Here is a 24,165-nt window from a genome sequence, read left to right as displayed (position 1 = left end):
AACACTGCAAGTTTTTAGACAGAAACAAGCACTACAAACTAACTATAAGCCAAATACATGTCATTATTTGTTTTAATGCAGTGCTTCTCGTTGCTTGTAAGGTGTAGCAGTAATGCAGGGAAGCGTGATGTAGGCCAAGTCAAAACTTTAAAACCTTAATTAGAAATCTTACTGCAAGAGACTGAGCTGACTATGCAGACTTTGTTACATTCCTCAATGTCAAATGTAAACAGTATACTGTGTTATGGAATTTCGTTTAAATTCACGATTTGAAAACATTACAAACTAGCAATTAATGTTGCTCATCATTTTGGACAAAGAAACAACCCACTATAATATATTTATTATCTATATCGTATTTATCATTTTTTTCTACCAACACAAAAAATAAAGGTCTTGGAGCTTGGATGTTTTTTGGGGAGTTTTACAAGCACTCTTCTACAATAAATATCACTAGGTTCAAAATATAATGGAAAGTAAAGCACTAAACACTTTGTTCCCAACCATAGCATCTAAACAATCTAAAATTACAACTTCTTAAATAATGTGGATCTAGTACAATTGTCAAAAATAAGTGATTCCTTTATTTCTATCTTACAACTACAGGCATAGAAGATTCTTCTTCACATTAGGCACAGCTGTACAACCCTTGTCACAAGGTGGTTTGTGTGATTGCATAGTGCAGTTTAAAACCTAGATTTCACTAGCCTAGGTCAATAAAAACAAATAAACGCACCACACAGACAAATTTTGATTCTGTCAACAAAATGTTGTGTTAAACATATTAAGTGCAGTCAGTTGTTTTGATATGCCATCTAATTTTACTAGCAAATGTAAAACTTGCATAAGAACAAAATTATAAATGTACATGTTACTTAATCGAATGGTGGTGACTCACAATTTAAAAGTTAGCCAAAGCAATTACTGTACTTTGTCAAAATGTTGACCAAAAATGATATTGTATTTCATCTAAATGGATAGATGTGGCAAGTGTAGTATTTTGGCACATCAAAAATTAGAACAAAATTTCAAGTATGATCTTAAGAATCCCAATTAGTATAGTCCATATAATTGATTCCTCCTCATCCATCACTTCCTCAGGACCCTGAGTGTGCTGAGACTGACCAGGAGTCTCATCTGAGAAATAAGAGTTTTTCTCAATTTCATCTGCTGTCAGTGCTGTCTGGTCGTAAAACACCTTCATCTCAAACTCGCTCTCCATGTAGGAGGGATGTCCGTAGATCCCGATTCCAACAGGCCTAACAAAATCCCCCGGGACCACAACCACATCCTGGCCACAGGTGGTAGACTGAAGCTTGTAGGCATCAAAATTTGGCCGCAGCGTCTTGTCGGAGACGTAGAGATCCGCATCTCCTTTGAGGCTTTGCATGTGTAAGATAATGCGTCCCTCATGGTTGAGACGCAGGTAGCTGTAGTTCCCTGCACCAATGTGGCCTTGCACAACATGGAGAAGGACCCATTCTTCAGGCACAGAGGTCTCTTCTGGGTGCTGCTGAAAACCCAGGACTTGAGAGAGGACCACCAACACTAACAAACCACCCAAGAAAAGCACCATGGTCACTGTTGCCAGACCCCCACTACACCTGTCAGCAGCCTGCAACACAAAAAGTAAATGTTAAAAACAATCACCTAACATGACATTAGACTGAAAAATTGTGTATTTTCTTTCACGTGTGGGCAGGAGACGTTTCCTCTAAGATCATTATAACAGCTTTCCACCATTATCTATACCTTGCATAACCAGGAAACGACACCACTTGACTCACGTCATACATCTGGGCTGACAGCTGCGTTATCCACAAGCTGTTAAAAATATCTGGCACTATATTTAAAAGGACACAGAGGTGTCATTACAGTTTATTTTCAAATCAGATTTAAAGTAAAATAAAAGTACTAGAACCAAATGGCCCACAAACTTCTTGGAAGTATGAGGAAAATGTAAAGCAGATCATTGAAAAATCTTCGTTGCGTAAAAAACCATAGGGCAGAAAGAAGCAAAAATCAGAACATCCACCTGCCCTCGGAAAAGCTATTACTGACATACATCACACGACATCGACCTACAAAATAATTAAAACAACGTGATAGACTACAAAACATCCAGTCTCTAAATGAAATCGCAATTAGATTGATAAAACTTGCACAAAAGATCACGGCAGCTAGTTAGCTAGCACGCTAACAGACATATGGTCAGTAGTTCTCATAAAAATGACAAAAATATTCGTAATGAACACCGATTTATTTTATATTCTCAGATAAGTATGATGTTATGTTACCGATGCATTGTCAAAAATGATCCATGGTCAAGATATTTCGGCGTCGTTATGCTTGGAAATGTCTGTTACAGGTGTTAAGTTGACTACTTTACGGTCTAGGACTTGATGCCAAAGCGCGCAATAGCGCCATCTGTAGAGCCGGAAGAAAATAATAGCTCTACGCCCACCAAATTTTATGAATTGTATCCACAAGTTAGTTATTTACTGTAAGATATTAATATTAGGCCTGAAAAAACGATTACGCTATACATTGGAGTAGAAATGGAAATTTAACATTGTAAAAACTATATAGTAGATGTCGTAAAGTATAGCAAGCTCTTAATAATTATTTAACATATTTGCTTACACTAAAATACGCGCAAATATACGCACAAATAATACTCTTTTGGAAAAAAAATTGGTTTGTTTGTTTGTTTTTAGACCTTTGTGCTAATTCTGGCAATATTAGAGAGGGCAGGAGAACTGTCATGTACCCTTCACTACAACAACACTTTTGAGTGTTATATTGTTTAATCTTTACTTGTAACTCGAACTGCAAATTATTACAGATAAAAATAAACAAGACATATTTTGCATTTGCAGGCACGTAACTTTGTCTACAATGTGTTTAAACCCTGCAGTACAGCCTGAGTACAACGATACCCAGACTTTTGTGCTTATTATACCAAAACATGTTTTTAAGACATGCGCAAAAAACCTGTCCCGAAAAAATACTTTTTAAATGGCCTATGTATACACACAAATGTGGTTGTTTGTTTTTATTTGTTTTGAGATCTTTGATGATAAAGCTGGTAATATTAGAGGGCAAGAGAACTGTTGTACCTCACACTAATACTGATACTAAGTTTAAAACTTTTATATTATGAACTAGAGGGCGCGCTCCGTGCACTACATTTTATTCAATTCTCTTGCTGACACCTTGAACACTTGCCGGGTGCAGTGGCGCGCGCCTGTAATCCAAGCTACTGGGAGTCTGAGGCTGGAGGATCGTTTGAGCTCAGGGGTTCTGGGCTGCAGTGGACTATGTCGATCGGGTGTCCGCACTAAGTTCGGTATCGATATGGTGCTCCTGGGGGAGCCCGGGACTACCAGGTCGTCTAAGGAGGGGTGAACCGGTCCAGGCCGGAAACGGAGCAGGTCAAAACCCCCGTGCCGATCAGTAGTGGGATCGCGCCTGTGAATAGACACTGCAGTACAGCCTGTGCGATACAGCGAGACCCAGTCTTTTGTGTTTATACATATCAGAGACAAGATAGGATTAGACATTTTGTAAAATATTCGACTATATACTCACTTTATAGCAATATAGCAAATTTTGGCATTGTCTTGTTTACAATTGTAAAAATCTTTTTAAATTGTTGTGCCTTTCTGCTGTTTCATTGGCGTTATATCGCCCTCTCTGGAAAGCATGTGACATTTCTGTGTAAATTAATTTGCTGAGCATTAGATGTCCGAAAGGAGGCGCTGTTTTACAAACAAATTATTTTTCCAAACATGAGCCCTTTTTGGAGGAAAAATTATTTTAAAAATATTTTAAAGTTTTAAACGCACATTATTATATAATATTATAAAAGCAAATATGCGCTATAAAATAAAATGAATAAAAACTGAAAGCAGAGTAGACAATGCTTCTATAAACATTTTATACTGATTGAATGTTATTTTTATCCTGATAGTAATTGATTACTACTGGCTACTTTTTTATTATTGACAGTTTTTGACATTCATTTTAGTAATGAATGTAGTTATGCTAAGTGCACTCTACATGACTCAAGCTTGTGCCCTTTTTGAAGCATGGCATTAAGTGTGAAATCTGAACCATATTCATAGAAAAAATTGAGGTAAGATTGACAAATATCAAAGAAACAGAATTGAAATATTGGTAATGAACTTTATTAAGGGTCACACATTAAGAATCTCTCAGCCAGCAGGCCCGTATTGGCTTAATGGTGGCATAAATCTATGATTCTTCCTTCCATTGTTTGTTTATGTGGTTTTATATGACTTCTTTACATGTGAATACTGTATTAGCAGGTGTTGTGCACACGTAGGTTGAAGAACATGTCCCTCCTGAGGAAGAGAAACAGATATATTTAATAAATAACATACAACACCGCCCTCACAGAAAAAGGTGTTTTAGTTACCTTGAACTGGAATCCTAGAACAGGAAAAAGATACATTAGTGTTTGTTTACCAATAAGACCAATATCATTGTGATGCTGGGAAATGAAAAGATGAACTTACTTAATGTCCTGATTTTCCAGCAGGCACCTGTAGGTGGCGATCTCCTTCTCCAGGCGGCTCTTGATGTCCAGCAGTGCAGCATAGTCTTTGCCCTGTTGCTCAATGCCAGTGCGCACCTGACACAGTTCTGCTTCCAGCATGTTGATATGCTTCTGGAATTCAGCTAACATCGCACCATACCGAGCCTCTGTGTCTGCCAGTGAACACTCCAGTGCGGATTTCTATGTGAATTAACAGAAGAAGAATTTATATATAAAAAATTATATAAAAAATAATTTATCAGTGCAATAATTCATTGACACTGAACTGAAATTTCAAACTACTTGAATGTGACGAACGGTTTATTTCAACTGCCACCTAGTGGACGACTAAAGCTAGATCGCTGTCTGTCACAAGACAGCCATTTAATGTTTGGGATTTGGGTCAGATTATGTTTAATGAAACAAACCCCATCCATAATCTATCTAATTTTTCTTTCTTCCACATTTCCTGTTTCCACCCCTCTTACCTTGCTGATTTGAGCCTGTAGCTCAATCTCTAGGCACTGCAGTGTGCGTCGCAAATCTGCAACCTGTGATCTGGAGGTTTCTATGCACTCTGTGTTGCTGGCCACATCTTGGCACAGCTGTGCCAACTTAAAGAGTCAGAAAACACAAACAACATGATTTAAAGAACTATGTATGATCATTTATTGTAAGGAGAGTTCATGCTATTTTTATCATTTTATCCTTATGTCATTTCAAACCTGTATGATTTTCTTTCTTATGCAGAACATAAAAGAAGGTATTTTAAAGAATGTTGGGAACCAAACAACACTGCCCCCCATTGACTATCATTTTATGGCACCAAACCAGAGTCATTTCTCAAAATATGTTTTTTGTGTTCCATAGAAGAAAGGTTTTGAAAAACATAAGGGTAAAAAATGATGACAGAATTGGTATTTTATGCGGTTTAATGTTTTGTGAGATTAAAGCAAATTAGTATTATGGCAAATTCGGGACACAAAGACAAATCTCACCTTCTCTTTGAACCAGCACTCATGTTCCGCACGATGTTTATCAATTATAGCCTCATAATGGCTACGGATTTCTTCTAAAACTTTGTTCAGGTCTTGCTGTGGAGCAGCATCCACTTCCACACACACAGTGCCGGTCAGCTGACACATCAGTGCTGCCACATTCTGTAAGCATACAATGTTCAATTAAAAGGTATTTCACTGAAACAATTATTCACAATTGTTTCATCTGTTTACATAAACCAAAAAAGTAAAAAAAAAAAAAAAAGTAGGATTGCAGAGTGATCTGTTCCATTGTACACAAGCCAAGTTACTTGGCATATGTTACAAGGCCCCGTAACTATAACAAACCTCCTGGTGGTTGGTTTTCAAGCATGCCAGATCCTCTAGCAGACCTTCGATCTGATTCTCCAGATTGGCCTTTGTCAAGGTCATCTGGTCCAACAAGCGACGCAGGTTACAGATGTCAGCTTCCACAGATTTGCGCATGGCAAACTCATGCTCATATCTGATAAGTGGATAGGTCAGATAAAGAAGAAAATACGAATCATTATTTAAATATGGCTTATGTAATCTGTGTACAACATGCTGTACTTCAAAAGATCTTGGCATTGTTAAAAAGACAACTCACTTCATCCTGAAATCATCAGCGGCAAGTTTAGAGTTGTCGATCTGCAGGAGGATGTTGGCGATGTTGACTTTAGCATCTTTAATCTAAAATATAGACCATTGATATATTAATGCATCAGTGTATGACGTATATTATCACATATAGCATTATGTTTCTGCTAATTCTTTGTACCTTTTCCTGGAGACAGTTGATAGTGTCAAAGTAGCAGCTGTAGTCCCTCTGACAGATGGGTCTCTTCTTCTCATAATACTCCCTGATCAGCCGCTCCAGATTGGCATTGGCAGCCTCCAGAGATCGCACCTTCTCCAGGTAGCAAGCCAGACGGTCGTTCAGGTTCTGCATGGTGAACTTCTCGTTCAGTTGGTGATAGTCATCATTCCTGCCATAGCAACCTCCAGCAATGATTCCAGATCCTCCACTACTGCACACTCCGGCATAATATCCTTGTCTTCTGCCGATTCTGCACTGCAGGTCAGGGAAGCAGCCACCTTGGCGAAAAGAGGAGATGCGGGCACTTCCACTAACGCCGCAGCCGTACACGCTGTAGGCTTTGGTTGCACAGGGAGGAACTGTACCACATCGACGTGCAATGATTATGGAGTTTGAAGTCACAGTCTTGGGACTTGGGCAGGATGCACGGACAGAGCACGACATGGTCGATGGATGCTGAGATGCGCAAAGATGCAGCAAGAAACTGTTTTCCAGAAGGTTTCCAAAAGTGGAAACTTGAAAGCCAATTTTGCCCTCTTATAGTTGAAGCTTAAAGGCGGTCCTGTGTTTTGTGGATGGGAGAGGGAGAGGGAAGGAAGGTGTGTGTGCAGTTGTCTGTGTAGCCAAGGAGTGCTGAAACCTGTGGATCAGGAAGCTGCAAGGAAATTTCTGGAATATCCTCACCCTGAAATTTACAGAGGGAGTGCAATGAACTAACGTTTGTGTGTGGGTGTCTGTCCTTAAAAGAGGAAAAATTTTACAATAAATTTGTATTAAGTTATGTAGTATAGAGCTCTTTGGATGATGTTAACAATGCTGATTCAATGCTTGTCCAGACGCATTTCCTGTTTCAGTTTTTAACAGTACACAAATGTGTGAACAAAATACAACAAACAGAACATTTATAACTGATTTAAAATATTATAAAAAAAATTAAAGATTTAATTATACAAGTAAGATTTAAAAATACTACTAATAAATAAATAAAAACCGAAACCGTAAGTAATTCTGGACCAGTGCTTAAACCTTGCAAAGTGATCTATAAAAATCATCTGAAATCAAGAGGACACTTGTGGCGTTCTGTTTGCTGGCCAAATCTTTGTAATTTTGGTTTTTCTTCATTTCTTGCAGTGTGTAAAGAGCTCAATTTGACTCTAGAACCTGCACATTTGTAAATAGTTGGTACAACAGGGGATTAAAAAAAAACTCCTTAAATAAAAATAGCTACACACATTCACAAAAAGGCACAAAACATGATTTAAAAAAACTACAAACTCTCAAACAAAAGGTTAAATTAAATAGACTGGATGTGGCATTCACATATGTATAACATTAGGTTCTGTTACATGTATGGTATTTTATCAGTATGCATTCCCTGGGATCATCAAACCCCTGACTTTAGCCACAGGTATGCTGGTTGTTACTGTATGCCTTGTATTCAAGAATAAGTGCAATACTGAACAACAAGCTGTAAAAAGCTCCAATATTACAGTGGAAATCAAGTATCATAACTTTATATGACATGTTCTTATAGCCAAGTAATCCAAAATGCAAGGCACTGCAATAAGGAAATGCCACTTAAGAAAATATAGCCTATTTGTTGCGCTGTGTGCATGTGAGTCTCTCATGTAAAGTCACATAATCAATTGTGTTTAGTTCCATTAGAATTTATTTCCCTTGTATGAACTGTCTTCACATCAGGGACTTGATAATGCATGATGTCCTTTGACAATGTCTGCTTTGTCCTGTTTATTTAGGTGTGTAAATGCCCCACAGCCATTCCAATAGTGACTGTAGAGAGAAAAATATTCTAGCCCTACCCATGTCTGGAGATAATTTGGGATAAATGATTAAATGTAGTTTAATGATAATGGCTTAGAACATTATAATAGTGCACTAATTGGTCATTCCAGTTTAATAAGAGATTCATTTGATACAGAAAGGTATAATTTAGCATTATTATGTACTGTTTATAGTAATGGGTACCTACAGATTAAGATGAAGGATTTTAGGTTACATTTTAAGAGTACTGGGAAGTGACAGACAACACTTACTGTTGTAGACAAGCCACTTTTCTGTGTTGGGCATCATATGCTTATTGTCAGGATTGGCATTGTGTTATGCAAAATCCAATCAATATTATTAGGCTTTGTGTTATTTATCAAGTCATTGTATAGGCTATTTCTGTCATGAGGCATGAGTTGGTTGGCAACCACAACCAAATATATGATCCTGAGTGACCTTAAAACCATGGTGTAGTGGTGGCTGGAGAAGTGGGTATACTGTTAATTTATGCCCCCATTTTTAAAGCGGCCCAGCAAAAGATGAATGCCTAGGTGTTATGATGTAGCCAAGATTCCACCCTGGTTTTATGCACATTTTGAAGTTTCATATCAGAAATGAGTGATGGCCACAGAAGAGGTGCAGATTCTGCAATCATTCATGGCCTACACAAGAGGCAACCATGGCAGTACGAAGGGATTTTAGAAAAACCCATGTCCAAAAAAATGTTGACTTCCTTGATCTATACAGTATATGTGCATTTTAAGACTTTTAGAATGCAAATTAGATAACAATAGCTAACTACAACCATGTCTGTCTTTTCATGATTATCAGCATCAGTAAAAAAGTAAAACTCATGGTCAATTCAAATATTTATTCAAATATTATGCAATCTATGAATTTCATGAAAGAGCATTTGGGTTTGAAATGACATTAAGGTAAACGAGTGATAATAGAATGTCCAGTTTTGCAGATACTTTTTTTTATTTAAAACAGGTAACATTATAGAAACAGAATTAAAGAACAAGAATTCATTTACAAGTTATGCATTTGAAATATTTTCAAAACACTAGCCTATATTTGTTTTAACCACAACCTAACCACACCTGCACAAGCCACACTGTAAAAAATTGCTGTTAAAAAAACTGGCAATTTCCAAGAGTAAAATACTGTTATTTCAATAGACAGTTTAATCCTGTAGAACAGACCAAGGCCCATAGACAGAGTCGACGCCAGGGTGAGGGGGCTGCTATGTTTAGTGTGGGGGGGTTTAGAATGGGCTGGTGTCCCGAAATTTCATCCTACCCGTCAGATTATCCTACCAGGCATGCGCACATCAATGTTACGTCATTTTCTTGCGCTATAAAATCATCCTACTTGTTTATTTTATACTGCTACGGGAATCTGATTGTGTATTTTCGTTGTTAAAACATATTTATTTAGTACTGGTAGTACAATTATAGGGTATTGCGCTGTAAATTAATCATACATGTTTCTTTTATGCTGGTAGGATAATCTGACAGGGTATTTACGATGTAAATTTATTTAATGTGTTCATTTTAAACTGGTAGGACTATCTGACAGGGTATTTTGCATTGTAAAATCATACTACCTGTTTATTTTGTCGATGTGGTTTAGATTATAGCCTAAATTTTGCCCTGCAGTAGGAAAATCTGACAGGTTGGACAATTCGAGTTTGAGACACGGCACATAGGTTGAGGTCTCGCTCTGTTCTGTTTCAGTGTGCGGTCTTCTGGTGTTAAGAAGCGGCACTCCGCCATGCCCCAGTTTTCTTCTCAAGTTTAAGTTTTAACAATTTACTTTTTTATCCAAGATAATCGCGGAAAACCTGTATATGCAACATGGTAGGCTAACCAAATCATACTTGTAAAAGCGGCACATTCGCACCAGTGTTGGGAGTAATGCGTTACAAAAGTAATGCATTACAGTGACATTACTTTTTGCTGTAACGCAGTAGTGTAAGGCATTACTAATCAATTTTCAGTAATATTTTACTCGGTACATGTTCATTAACGCTTGTGTTACAACAAACTTTTCACCCGCGAGACATTAACAAATCAAAACTCCCGCAAGTAAGTTCTATTTCCTGTTCGTGAATAGACGCGTGTTGTGTCATTCATCTCCCTCTGGCTGGTGGAACTATTTTGTATCATAACGCGCCATGATTTCAGTCTCTGAGCTAAAGGTCCGAGGCTATTGGCCCCGCCCGGTACGCTGTAAGCGCCAGTGTTGCCAGGGTGGCGATTTTCCCGCACAATTGGGCTATTTTGAAAATGCAGTTGCGGGAAAAATTATGGAGCCGCGGGTTTTTGGTATGCTTTCATAATGTACTACGGCCGCCAAAATGTTTATTTATATTCTAAGGATAAATGTTAATTGATGAGATTCTTAATGTGTATTCATACTCAGATGAATACCTGGCAACTCCAGGACAGGCTCGTTCTCAAAAGTGTGGGGAACGAGTGTCTGACAAGCAGGCTACAGTACAGGGAGGGATGCGGGAGCTCAGCGAGGAAATATAGCGGTGGTATTATGCTTTTACCAATGTTTCTTAAGGTGCAATGTCACGTTGCACAATGAAAGAAATCACTCGTGAGTGTACAACAGTTGATTTTTCCGGCTGCCAAATATCACGTTTGAGCAGTTATACGCAGTCTAGAACAAGTAAAACATTGACATGCTTGTACACATTATACATATGCAATACATTTAACCATGCTTATTTCTTAAGCAAGTTTTTGCATGTCTTACGAAGAGAAAACACGTTTCTCGTCCATTTCCATGCTTGGCCTCGAGCACACATGGGATCTTTTTTAAAGGGACACTCCACCCAAAAACGAAAATTCTGTTATGGATTATTGTTCCAAACCTGTATAAATTTCTTTGTTCGGTTGAACACAAAGATATTTGGTAGAATGTTAGCAACTGAAAATTCTTTGGCATCATTGACTACCATAGCAGAAAAAATATAATGGTAGTCAAAGGTGACCCAGAATTGTTTGCTTTCCTAAATCCCTCAAAACATATTTTGAGTTCATCAGAACAAAAAATATATACAATACATAGGAAACCATTCAGATAAGTAAATATAGCAATAGAAACGTCTTTTGGCAGTTGCTAACTTTGATTTGACACCGGAAAATAATTGGGCTAGTTTTCATTCCCTTTGGGCGGGTTTTGAGGGGTCATTGGGCTGCTTTCAGGAAGCTAGTTAGCAAGATCCCTGTGACCAGCAGCAATGACGAGGTAAACTAACGCATGATGACTTACGCATAGAACGCATAGAATTCTATATTACCTAGTTCAGTGATGAGATGGGACTATTTTGTATTTAAATACCTTTGAAAAAAATTAATTGTATTTTGTATTTAAATGTGTTTAATCTTAGTATTTTTGCATTTTCAAACTGAAATACTTTTTTCCAATCCTTATAAGACTGCATGGATGGGCAGTGTATTCAAACACATCCATTTGAAGTACAAAATACTATTATTAATTATTGTAATAGTATTTTTAATTTAAATGCATTTAATCTTAGTATTTTTTTGTATTTATTTGTGTATTGCCTAGTTAATTCAAGAAATCAGCAGTCTAAAGAGGTTGATTGGCAAAAAGTATTTTGTATTTTGAAAATGCAAAAATACAAAGACTTATTTTACAATGTTAAGTTCTACTTCTGTAGTTATTTTGGTGAAAGTAACTCAAAAGTAATTCAGGAGTCATGTAACATATTACAATTCTGAGACAGTAATATTGTAAGGTAAGGGATTACTTTCAAATAACAGTAACAAGTAATATGTAATGTATTACAGTTTGGAAGTAACTTGCACAACACTGATTCGCACATAACGAGTGCGTGAAGAAATCCATGTCCGCACACGTCAGCCGCGCACTGCCATTTTCATTGATTAACATTAAAGAGCCAGACATTTTTAACTATAACACAATAAAAAATCTAGTTAAATCCTGTCCATCGGTGCGCAATACCTGCGAGTTGTAGATACAAAGCTTTTCATCCAGTGCGCGCTGCCGTTTTGAAGTCTCAAGTTTAACAATTCTAAATGTTCGTTTCGAGGACAGCATTGCATATTTCGCATAGCTTTTTCAAAGATAATAAATTGAACTGAACTAAAATACATGAAAGACACTGTATGAAAGACACTGAAACTGAATGAAATTTTTTTTAATATCAACTTGGAGGAAAGCAAATGTTGTATGACGTTTTGACAAAAAGAACTGGAAATACACCGATCATAGCCTACATAAATTCAACGGAAGTTAATAAATGAAGATTATTAATTTAGACGCATATATATAAAAAAATATATAGAAAAATGTCAAAAGCAGGCTTTAAATAAAAAGCAACAGAAAAAGTATACAGGGGCTGTTCCCCAGTTTGTTATTCTTGTCACTAAACTTGATAATGCTACTTTATAATATGTAATATATATGGCCACAAATTAAGATCTGCCAACAAGTCTCTTATTCTCTTACTACAGAGGAATATTGAAGCTTTGAAAAATAAATATCAACAAGCTTTTATTATTATTGCTGGGGATTTTAATGATGTGTTGGATAATTCAGCGGATAGATTTCCTTAAATGGGCCTCACAAACAATATTATCTGTACTTTGTGTGATTATTTTCATATTGCAGATGCATGGCGCTATTATCATCCTGTTGTAAAGGAATATACTTGGAGTAATAATTTCTTGTCCTCTAAATCTAGAATAGACTTTTTTTATTTCTCAACAGTTACTGCAATATGTGTTTGATGTCAGTCACCAATATGCTCCATTCTCTGACCACTTAGTAATTAAGATGATTTTGCAGACAAAACACAGGGAAAGTACTTTGCGTGGTTACTGGAAACTGAATAATAATCTGCTAAAAGATAACATTTTTAATGATCAAATCAAGGGATTAGTTAAAGGATTTTTTTCAAATAATGAATTGGAGTCTCATGGTGCTAAATGGGAATATTTTAAATATAAAGCAAGATTACTAGCAATAAAGAGATCTAAAGCTTTAAAAGTGGTTAATGCTGATAGAGAAGCCGACTTGCTAATTAAAATAAATTCCTTTATCAAAAAAGAAAGTCTCTCTGTTACAGAAATTAGTCAGTTAAAAACTTTGCAATTGGAATTAGACCATATACAGTATATTTAGAAATAGTTAAAGGTGCCGTCGTTAGATCTACAGCGAGATGGATTGAGGAAGGAGAGAAAAATACGAGCTTCTTTTTCTCACTTGAGAAAACGAATTTTAAAAGGAAAAGCATCGCTGCATTACAAATTAACAATTCCGTTTCTAAACACCCTGAAGAAATTGAGAAATTTGTTACTAATTTTTATAGGAACCTGTACTCCCCTGATTTCCAGGCAAACCAAAGTAAGTCATACCTACAACAGATTAAGAACTATATACCTCAAATAAGTGATGAATTTAAGTCATGTGAGGCTCCTGTTTCCTTAAATGAAATTAGAGATGCAATGAAATCAATGAAAAGGGGGAAGTCGCCTGGCTCCGATGGCCTTACTTTAGAATTTTTCATACAGTTTTGGGAGTTTTTAGAACAACCTTTTTTCTTAATGCTTCAAGAATGTATTAAAATTGGAACAATGACTCCGAAACAAGGGGTAATGTCTCTCATTCCCAAACCAGACAAAGATGTAACTATAATTGATAATTGGCGCCCTATAGCTCTTCTTAATTTTTATTATAAATTAATCGCTTCCATATTCGCCAAGAGATTAAAACAACATTTACATCATATCATCAACGAAACACAGACCGGTTTTATGAAAAGTCATCATATTAGTTGTAATACTCGACTTGTTCTGGATCTTATTGATTATAGAGATGAATTCAAGTCTGATGCAACTATTTTATTCCTGGATTTTTATAAGGCCTTCAACACTGTAAAGCCCCTTTTTATTTTTATTTGTTGTAGAAACGTTATCCATAAATATTTTGCACAATAATAACTTTGCTGGCCTTGATGTCTTTAACAGGGAGATTCGAATCTCACAATTAGCAGATGATACCACTTTATTCTTAAAGGATAAAGAGCAAGTTTCTCCAGTCTTAACTACAATTAATGCCTTCTCTAACGCTTCTGGGCTCTTCTGGGGTTATTTAACCATATTTTTAACTCCGTATTTGTATGCTTTTATTCTAGAGGCAGTAAGAAGTATTTCATGTGCACAGATGACTGAGTTTGACGTAAAAAAAACTTACTAAACTTGGTTTTCATCTAACTGTTTTCATCTTTTACAGTGTTGTTTGTAATTTATTTGTTTAATACATATTTGCACATCTGTAAACATACTTTTTGTCAATTTCTCTTGTTTGTTCATTCAGTTTGTTTATTGTTTCTGTTATTATATGTTTTATGCACTAAATCTTTTACATTGCTTTAATTTAATCCTTAATATATGAATTTAGTGCTTAGTTTATTGTTGCTGTGTTTTTTGTATTGTGTTAGTATTTACAGTATGTGTTGATTTTAGTTTATTGTTTAACATTATTTGTTGCGTAGTTTACATGGTATGTTTCTGTTTCTGTTGTATTGTGTGACTTTGTCTTTGTTGCTTTTTTCTGTTGTCTAAATGTTAGTGTGATTGTTTTTTGGCACCTCTTTTGACATTATATTTATTTTGCTGCATTCGAGTAGATTTTGTTGTCAACACAAACACAATACTTGCATTTGCTTGGTTTCTGTATTTTTTCCAATTATTCAATATATTATTATATTGGGCCAGTTGTGGGTGAGTTAGATAGTTGTGGTGGCACTATGGCCCATTTCTGGGAGAAATAAGGTATTTATTTGCTATCTGGGCAGTAGAGTAAATATAAAATAGCATAGCCATTACTGTGAAATTACAGTACAGCCGTAAAACAGAAAACTGTACAATTGCGGTAAATAGCTGCCAGTACTTTACTGTGGAATTACAACACAACTGTAAAATGAAAAACACGGTTACAAACCTGTAAAATTACAGTAAATGGCTGGAACCACTGCTGCCAGTACTATACTGTAAATTTACGGGGACATTTCTTACAGTGCATGTGCTTAAGTATGAAATAGTGAAGGTCTGGTCATGTTTTAGTCTTGTCACACTGACATTATCTGAAACGTGTAAATGCTTGCGGCGTTTTGTAGTTTATGGTCTATACTTAACCGAGACGTTGAAATGATGGCTATTGCTTGCTGGGGATCCTCCAGCCTCAGACTCCCAGTAGCTTGGATTACAGGCGCACGCTACTGCATCCGGCGAGCGCTTGAGGTGTCAGCAAGCGAATTGAATCACATTTACCAATCCAAAGACATCAAAAAGAGTTATAACATCGAAATAAAGTATAGGAATTATACAGAGCAGTATAAACGGTCAAGCAACTGAAATTTAGATATCGGTATAGGTATTCGCTGATATGCTACATTAACATTTTTTAACATGTTTATAATTGTAAATCATAAATGAAAGAAACAACTTTATCAGAGAGAAACAATTTGTCAAAAAAGCATATCCCGGCACAGGTAAGTCTGCTAAACATCTGCTGTGTAAAAACATCTAATAAACATCTTAGAAAGAGCAGTTTAAAATAAATTCTAAATCATAAACGTCTTACAGATATCTTGATGTCTCTATGACATCTGACAGCAGACCTCTCCAAGAGGTATTGCAGATGAGCAAACTAGCCTGTCTTGCAGATGTCTTACAGATGTAAATGCAGACATCAAATAGACGTCTTTGAGATATTTGTGTGCTATCAAGGTACGGCGAGGAATGACTATGAAATCAGAGTTTTACAATGAATAAGATACAAAGAACCTGCAAAACTGTCTTATTTACCTGCAGTAATGTATCACCGTTTGTTTTACAAATAAAAGTTTAACTCTGAGAATAAAACTGAGAATAAAGCAATACCACACTCCCCACTGCTGTCCAGTAAGGAATCCTACATCTCCTGTAATATAGACAGCCATTTAATTTTAGAGGAAATACTGAAAAAAAACCACAGATTGATGCGCATAAATTCAAATAAAAACTATACTGCGCTTACTAAAAAATGACTTGTTATTGTCTTTGGGATAGTCGAAGTGCACTTATTTTTTATGTGGTCCACCCCATCATCTGCAAATACGTCAAATAAAGATAGTCATCATCAATGTGTGGAAATATATACACCAGAAAGCTGCATGAAAGAACCGACTGTCATGGTTAATAACCACAGAACGGTTCTTGTGACTGAGCACAACGTTCACTTTTTTAAGAGGGAAAACACAAAAGTCTGGGTCTCGCAGTGTTTATTCACAGGCGCGATCCCACTACTGATCGGCACGGGGGTTTTGATCCGCTCCGGACCGGTTCAACCCTCCTTAGGCGACCTGGTAGTCCCGGGCTCCCCCAGGAGCACCATATCGATACCGAACTTAGTGCGGACACCCGATCGACATATCGACGATCCTCCAGCCTCAGACTCCCAGTAGCTTGAATTACAGGCGCGCGCCACTGCACCCGGCAAGTGTTTGAGGTGTCAGCAAGCGAATTGAATAAACTAAAATGTAGTGCACGGAGAGCGCCCTCTAGTTTATGACATAAAAGTTTTAAACTTAGTATCAGTATTAGTGTGAGGTTCATGAGAGTTCTCCTGCCCTCCAATATTACCAGCTTCATCATTAAAGTTCTCAAAACAAATAAAGACATTTGTGCATATATAAGCTAAAGTCTCATTTAAATGAATTTTTTTAGAACAGGCTGTTAGCGCATGTGTTAAAAACATGTTTTGGTATAATAAGCACAAAAGTCTGGGTCTCGCTGTATCGCACAGGCTGTACTGTAGTGTCTATTCACAGGCGCGATCCCACTACTGATCAGCACGGGGGTTTTGACCTGCTCCGTTTCCGGCCTGGACCGGTTCACCCCTCCTTAGACGACCTGATAGTCCCAGGCTCCCCCAGGAACACCATATCGATACCGAACTTAGTGCGGACACCCGATCGACATAGTCCACTGCAGCCCAGAACCCCTGAGCTCAAACGATCCTCCAGCCTCAGACTCCCAGTAGCTTGGATTACAGGCGCGCGCCACTGCACCCGGCGAGTGGTTGAGGTAACAGCACTCCTATTAGCATTAGCATCACCAGATTCTTTTGGCTCCGATAAAATCATGGTAACCTTTTTACCACAACTCTTTGTTTCACAGTAGATAAAGCCTCATTTAACTGTTTTCTATGACACAATAAAACATAAAACGTTAATTTACATCTGATACATTTAACTTATTGTAAAGGATAATCAATAAATAATTTAAATGATTTTTTAATACAGCATTGATAATGTCACATACACTCTTAAAAATAAATGTGCTTAAAAGGTGTTAACGTTACTCACATGCAAAGCCTTTGAACTCAAATTAAAGATTTTTAACATTCACATGAAATGACAAAACTGCCCTATTACATGACACAATTGCCATATTAAGTGATGGTGTCAGACAGTCCTTTATGCCCTTTTCTAAATCGTCTGTTTTAGGAATAAATTAGTCCTTAATCATCAAATGATTGAAGAGTGAACATATCAGGTTAACACGCACACTGACACAATCTTAATAATTTAATTTAGAGAAAAACATATAAACCAAATCTAACAGAATACTACTGTCATAAAAAAGCACAAAAGCTGTCACTAGTGGTACCCTTTTAAAAACTACACATTTGCGCCTAAAGAGTGCACATTAGTTTTTATCATTTTTTTATGGAATCATAGACTAAAATGGTTCACCTACTGCATTGGGCAGTTGTGGCCTAATGGTTAGAGAGTTGGAATCTTGACCATAAGGTTGCCGGTTCGATTCTCAGGGCCATGGTAGCTGCCCACTGCTCCGGGTGTACAGTATGTGTGTTCATGATTTGTTGTGTGTGTGTTCACTACCCTCTGGATGGGTTAAATGCAGAGGTTACAATTGACAAATTAGGTCACTTCCACTTCTTTTAGCACTTTTTCTTAAGAGTGCATGTTTTCTTATACTTCTGGAAATTAAAGCATCACAATTTCTGGAAGTAAACTGCAAAGTTTGTACTGTTGCTGTACATTAAAACAAATTTGACATTGTCATTTGAACAGCTTCTAAGATTATATGAGAACACAATGGCTTGTTGATCGTGTTGCACGCACACATGAACATATCACAACTAACATTTACATGACAGCCTCATGCTGTCTGGATCAACCTGAAACTTTGACTGAACATAAATTGGTGAAACATTTAAATAATTCTGTTTTAACACACTACTGGAATATGCACAGTATGTACATTTGCAATATTTCATTATTTTCTATATATTGTACAGCTATACTTCTTAACTATTTTTTAAATCTTTATTTATCTGTTAACATGGATTTTTTTCACATTACATTCAGAGAGTTTGTTCATATAAACAGTATAACATACAGTACATTGTACATTAAGGACACCTGACAAAAGAAAAACTTAAAAACATGGGTGTGGCCAGCCTGAAAATATTGGCGTAATTAGGTAGATGACAACTAATTATTACTTAAGTAGCTGTTTTTAAAAGGTGCACACAAAGGTATGGAGTATTATGATTCTGACACATCACCTTACGTCTTATTTTAAGCACAATAATTACATTTCGAATGCTGTAATAAAGGTAAAGCAGCTACACTCACCAGCTAATAATGATACAATTCTCTTTATGATACCACATCATCGAAAGACATTAAATAAATGTATCCTTTTATTTTAGTTTCACATTGTTACCTTTTTATTCTCTAGTCTAGGTGTTAGAGAGAAGGCTCTATTAATGTTGGTATGCTTGACTTTATAAATAATAAAAAAATAACACGATAGTCATCTTTATGTATTTATTAAGTTATGTAGGTTAGCAACAGTGTACGTATAATCAGGATATTTTTGTATGTAAAATGATTTATTGTACTGTCATTCATGTTATACGCTGTGCTATCATTCTTTCAAGTAAAAATGAAAATGTGTGTATGTTTTTACAGTGAAAACCCTAAGTTAACACTACTCATGTACTTTGAGTTGAGTCTCCCAAAACCTGTATTTAGGTAAACCTTATGCTTATGCAGATTGAACTTAAACTGTTAAGTTAACTTAACATTTTGCTTATTTAATGATATAACACAAAGTATTGAAGGAATTCATGACTGACTGTAATTGAATGAAATACACATAAATATGCATTTTTTGACACATAAATAGGGTCCATGTTTACCAAATCACCTGAATGAGGACTTCACAGAAAAGTATGTAATTGTAAAGCAACATCAATAAGATTTTAACCACTGTTCAAATGCCCCATCAATTCTTTTTTGTTTTTGACAAAATTTCCCCTTAGCATTGTATACTGATAATTGAACAATTTGAAGTTCATTGCACTTTTTAAATGTTTGGATATTGTAGGTTAACAAGTTTTATGAACTAAGATTTTTTATTTATCATTACTTGATTTTTTAAGTAAACAAATATGTTAGGTCTTACAGTGGTATAATTTATCAATCTTTTGAAAAGTGTCTGTGTGAAATGAGTTGATATGGAATTTTTTTAATGACTGTCACATACCATGCACGTGATATCAAACCCCACTTTGAGCTGTCATTAAAGAGTCAGAATTCCTAAAACTTACTCATAAATTTTTGCTAGTTGTCTAGTTCTTAGAACATTGAAGGAATGCATACCAAAACATACAAATAGACATTCCTTTGTAATTTTCTCACTAGGGTGTAAACTGAACATGAGTTTCCCAGTGTCAACACTGCTGGTGGTGGCAGCAGGGTCTGGTATGCTCACACCCTCCTCCTCCTGACAGCAAATTGTAGGATCCGCCTCTTCAGATCCTACTATATAAGAAAACTGAACTGGGCTCAAAGTCAACATCGTCTTTAGGACAACTCCAGCAGTACTTCACTTGGTTCATTTGATCTCTGAATCCATCGACCATGTCATTTTCTGTCTGCTCAACCTTCCCCGAGACCATCTCCAAGACCTGTATGAGAACCGGTCCTGACACCTTCGTGAAGACCTGCTCTGACACCTGCGTAAAGACTTACCCTGACACCTGTGTGAAGACCTGCCCTGAGACCTGTGTGAAGACCTGTTCCATAACCTGCCCTGACACCTGCGTGAAGACCTGCTCTGACCCCTGCGTCAAGACTTACCCTGACACCTGCATGAAGACCTGCCCTGAGACCTGTGTGAAGACCTGCTCCATAACCTGCCCTGACACCTGCGTGAAGACCTGCTCTGACCCCTGCGTCAAGACTTACCCTGACACCTGCATGAAGACCTGCCCTGAGACCTGTGTGAAGACCTGTTCCATAACCTGCCCTGACACCTGCGTGAAGACCTGCTCTGACCCCTGCATAAAGACCTGTTCCGTAACCTGCCCCAAAATCTGCCCTGACACCTGCGTGAAGACCTGCCCGGACTCCTACAAGAAGACCTCCTCCTGCCCGAAAACCTACCTTGACATCTGCCCCAAGACCCACCCTGTGCCCTGCTTGATAACCTGCCCAAAGCCCTGCTCCGTGACATCAAAGTCTATAATAATTCCTCGTCATTGTGGTAGGAAAGCACACAGTGTGTATGGCTGTGGAGGAAGCACCCGCATCTCCACCTGTACTTATTGTCCAATTACTTGCTCTCCGTGCCTGCCATATAAAATTGGTGCATGCCATGGTGGATTTGGTTCAAGAACCATGGCTGGTGGATGCCATGACATGGATTATGACTACCTCCAGACGTCTGAGAAGGTCACCATGCAGAACCTGAACGACCGTCTGGCTTGCTATCTGGAGAAGGTGCGATCTCTGGAGGCTTCCAATGCCAATCTGGAGAAGATGATCCGGGACTACTATGAGAAGAAAAGACCCATCTGTCAGAGGGACTACAGCTGCTTCTTGAACACCATCCACTGTCTGCAAGAAAAGGTACAATTCTAACAAACAGCAAAACAGGTGGCAAAATCCCTTAGAAACGTCATTGAGCAAATGCAATACAATACAATTCATTACAATTCAAAAATATCGTTCTATTGTATAAGAATATTGCACATTTGTGTCCTGATATATGGAAAGACAAAAGCAACAGTAGTCAGAATATACAAAACAAGAATTGCTTTGTTGTGTGTCTAAATGTTTCTAGATCTGTGTATCAATTCCATTAATTGTTTGTTTCACAGTAATATAACATCTATATTTATACATTTTATACTAATGTTTTCAAATTATAGATACGCGAGGCTACCATCAAAAATGCCAACATCATCCTGCAGATCGACAATGCTAAATTGGCTGCTGATGATTTCAGAATAAAGTGAGTTCCCTTACAATAATGAGATTACCCTTTGATAGTTCACACAAAAATGAAAATTCTGTCATGATTTACTCACCCTCATGTCATTTCATTCCCGTTTGGCTCTTTTTCTCCTGCAGAGCATAAAAGAAGATATTTTGAAGAATGTTGGTAACTGGCACCCATTGACTTGCATTTGTTTTGTGTCTATACAATAGAAGTGAACGGGTGCCAGCGCTGTTCGGTTACTAACTTTCTTCAAAATATCTTCTTTTGTGTTCTGCTGAAGAAATAAAGTCATACAGGTTTGAAATGACATGAGGGTGAGTAAATCATGACAGAGTTTTCATGTTTAGGTGAACTACCACTTTAAATATATGTATTGAGACAGCGCTAAATAACTTTTGACATGGTGATTTAAACATTGATTGATTTTCCACATCTGACCTCTCCACCGTTTAGATTTGACCATGAGTCAGCCATGCGTCAGTGTGTGGAGGCAGACATTGCTAATCTGCGTTGCATACTGGAAAAGACATGCCTGTCAAAAACCGACCTGGAGGCACAGATCTGCCTTTTGGAGGAAGAACTTGCATTCTTGAAAAAGAAACACCAGGAGGTTTGCTTTTTAAAATCTCTCTTTTAAATCAGAAGCCGTTGTGCTGGTCAAAGATCTGAGTTCACCTTGTGTGGTTACAGGATGTGGAGGCACTGATTTGTCAGTTATCACAGACAGTGTGTGTGGAAGTGGATGCTGCTCCACAGCAAGACCTGAAACAAGTTTTGGAAGAAATACGTTGTCATTATGAGACCATTATAGACAAACACCGCAAGAAGCAGGAGTGCTGGTTCAGAGAGAAGGTGAGATTTGTTCAGCTTTTTCCATTAAGAATCCTTTATTGTATGTTTCATTTCCCTGAATATTACAGTATGTAGCTTCCAGTAGTGATAATGCAGTTAAACATCACATTGTGACTAGATGTGGCATCTACATTTTTTTTAATATGCTGTTTGTGTGCTTCTGATTCTCTTTAAAAGACAGCGGAACTGTGCAAAGATGTGACCGGCAACACAGAGTGCATGGAAACCTCCAGGTCACAGATTGCAGATTTGCGACGCACATTGCAGTGCCTGGAGATCGAACTACAGTCTCAAATCAACAAGGTAAGATGAGAGACATAGAGGAAATGCAGAAAGATTTGAGAATGAAAGGAGATATGCTTATAAGGGATATAAGGGGATTGATGTTGGGATATTGAGTTCTCTTCATCAACACAGAAAGGAGCACTGCAATGTTCACTGGCAGACACAGAGGCTCGGTATGGTGCGATGTTAGCTGAATTCCAGAAGCATATCAACATGCTGGAAGCAGAACTGTGTCAGGTGCACACTGGCATTGAGCAACAGGGCAAAGACTATGCTGCACTGCTGGACATCAAGAGCCGCCTGGAGAAGGAGATCGCCACCTACAGGTGCCTGCTGGAAAATCAGGACATCAGGTAAGTGCATTTATTTCTTTTAACCCAAAATGAAATTGTTGACATGTTGTTCCATTTGCGCTATACATTATTATAATCACAGTACATTATAAATCATTTGGTGATTCACCAATGAATCAAAATTTGGTGAACTGTGGGGGAACTAAGCCTCTAAATGACAGAACCTTATGTCATGGGTTTTTAGTTTTTTCACTGATACTTATTGCTTTTCCAATGTTTTTCTTTTTCTAGGACTCAAGGAGAAGGTAATTTTGACATATATATATTTCAAATATATGTATTGGGGTAATATATGTTATGCTTAAACATTTATCTTTTCCCCTTATAGGTGGACAGTGTACCTCGACCAATGTGTGTGGGATGCCTGTGGAAAAAATAGTCTGATGTAAACAAGTCTTATAATACAGCAATCAATATAAACACAAGAATGCATGGCAGGGTCTTGCTTGCTATGTACTGGATTTACCAATCACTATTAAGCCACTTCAAGGCAACAGACTGACATTTCTGATGTGTGATCCTTAATAAAGTTCAATCCCATTATGTTTTTTCTCTTTGTTTATCAACTTTATCTCAAACAATATATTCTGTGATTTTTGTTTACACGTTTTATTTTTAAATTCTTTATATATATAAAAAAAGACGCAACAAAAGACAATAGAACGCATTAGAACCCATTATTATTTTATATGCGGACAACGTGACATTCTCATTAAGCCATCATTTTTTAACATTAGAATTTAAATGTGTTGAACCTATAGTGCAATATTAGAGGACACAACTCTCACGTAGTCCACTGAAAATGAATATCATTTGGGAATGTGATGCTTTTGCAAGGAGTTGAAAAGTAATTGTAAAGCACACTGCAAATAATAAAATATTACAGATCAGCAAAGGAAGCATGTTTTGCAACTTTGCACGTTGTCTACAAACTAAGTTTAAAACGTTGATCTCATTACACTACGTTTAATATGATTCCTGACACCTCAAGCGCACGCCTCCAGGCTACTGAGGCTGATGGATCGTTTGAGCTCAGGGGTTCTGGGCTGCAGTGGACTAGTATGTATATCGGGTGTCCGCACTAAATTCGGTATCGATATGATGCTACTGAGTGAGACCGGGA

General features: G+C 37.2%; 3 protein-coding genes across 3 annotated transcripts; 1 reads left to right on the top strand and 2 right to left on the bottom strand.

Annotated features, from left to right (window-relative positions):
* Positions 1-372: 372 nt before the first annotated feature.
* On the bottom strand, positions 373-2,407 carry lg20h6orf120 (linkage group 20 C6orf120 homolog). The gene is made up of 2 exons (XM_057362571.1): positions 2,298-2,407; positions 373-1,615 (listed from the first exon to the last, which is right to left on the bottom strand). The coding sequence occupies exon 2, from the start codon at positions 1,574-1,576 to the stop codon at positions 1,016-1,018; it is 561 nt and encodes a 186-aa protein (XP_057218554.1). The 5' UTR covers positions 1,577-1,615; positions 2,298-2,407; the 3' UTR covers positions 373-1,015.
* Positions 2,408-4,180: 1,773 nt separating this feature from the next.
* Positions 4,181-6,909, bottom strand: LOC130571528 (keratin, type I cytoskeletal 19-like). The gene is made up of 8 exons (XM_057362567.1): positions 6,359-6,909; positions 6,188-6,270; positions 5,908-6,064; positions 5,560-5,721; positions 5,050-5,175; positions 4,542-4,762; positions 4,442-4,455; positions 4,181-4,367 (listed from the first exon to the last, which is right to left on the bottom strand). The coding sequence occupies exons 1-8, from the start codon at positions 6,839-6,841 to the stop codon at positions 4,294-4,296; spliced, it is 1,320 nt and encodes a 439-aa protein (XP_057218550.1). The 5' UTR covers positions 6,842-6,909; the 3' UTR covers positions 4,181-4,293.
* A 10,109-nt stretch (positions 6,910-17,018) lies between these two features.
* Positions 17,019-23,577, top strand: LOC130571527 (keratin, type I cytoskeletal 19-like). The gene is made up of 9 exons (XM_057362566.1): positions 17,019-17,316; positions 19,971-21,179; positions 21,482-21,564; positions 22,006-22,162; positions 22,243-22,404; positions 22,582-22,707; positions 22,822-23,042; positions 23,274-23,287; positions 23,371-23,577. The coding sequence occupies exons 2-9, from the start codon at positions 20,190-20,192 to the stop codon at positions 23,424-23,426; spliced, it is 1,809 nt and encodes a 602-aa protein (XP_057218549.1). The 5' UTR covers positions 17,019-17,316; positions 19,971-20,189; the 3' UTR covers positions 23,427-23,577.
* Positions 23,578-24,165: the final 588 nt, after the last annotated feature.

This window comes from Triplophysa rosa, linkage group LG20, assembly GCF_024868665.1.
Source record: "Triplophysa rosa linkage group LG20, Trosa_1v2, whole genome shotgun sequence".
Lineage (NCBI taxonomy): Eukaryota > Metazoa > Chordata > Actinopteri > Cypriniformes > Nemacheilidae > Triplophysa > Triplophysa rosa.
The sequence above is the reverse complement of the archived record's forward strand: the minus strand, read 5'-3'. Positions and strand labels throughout refer to the sequence as shown.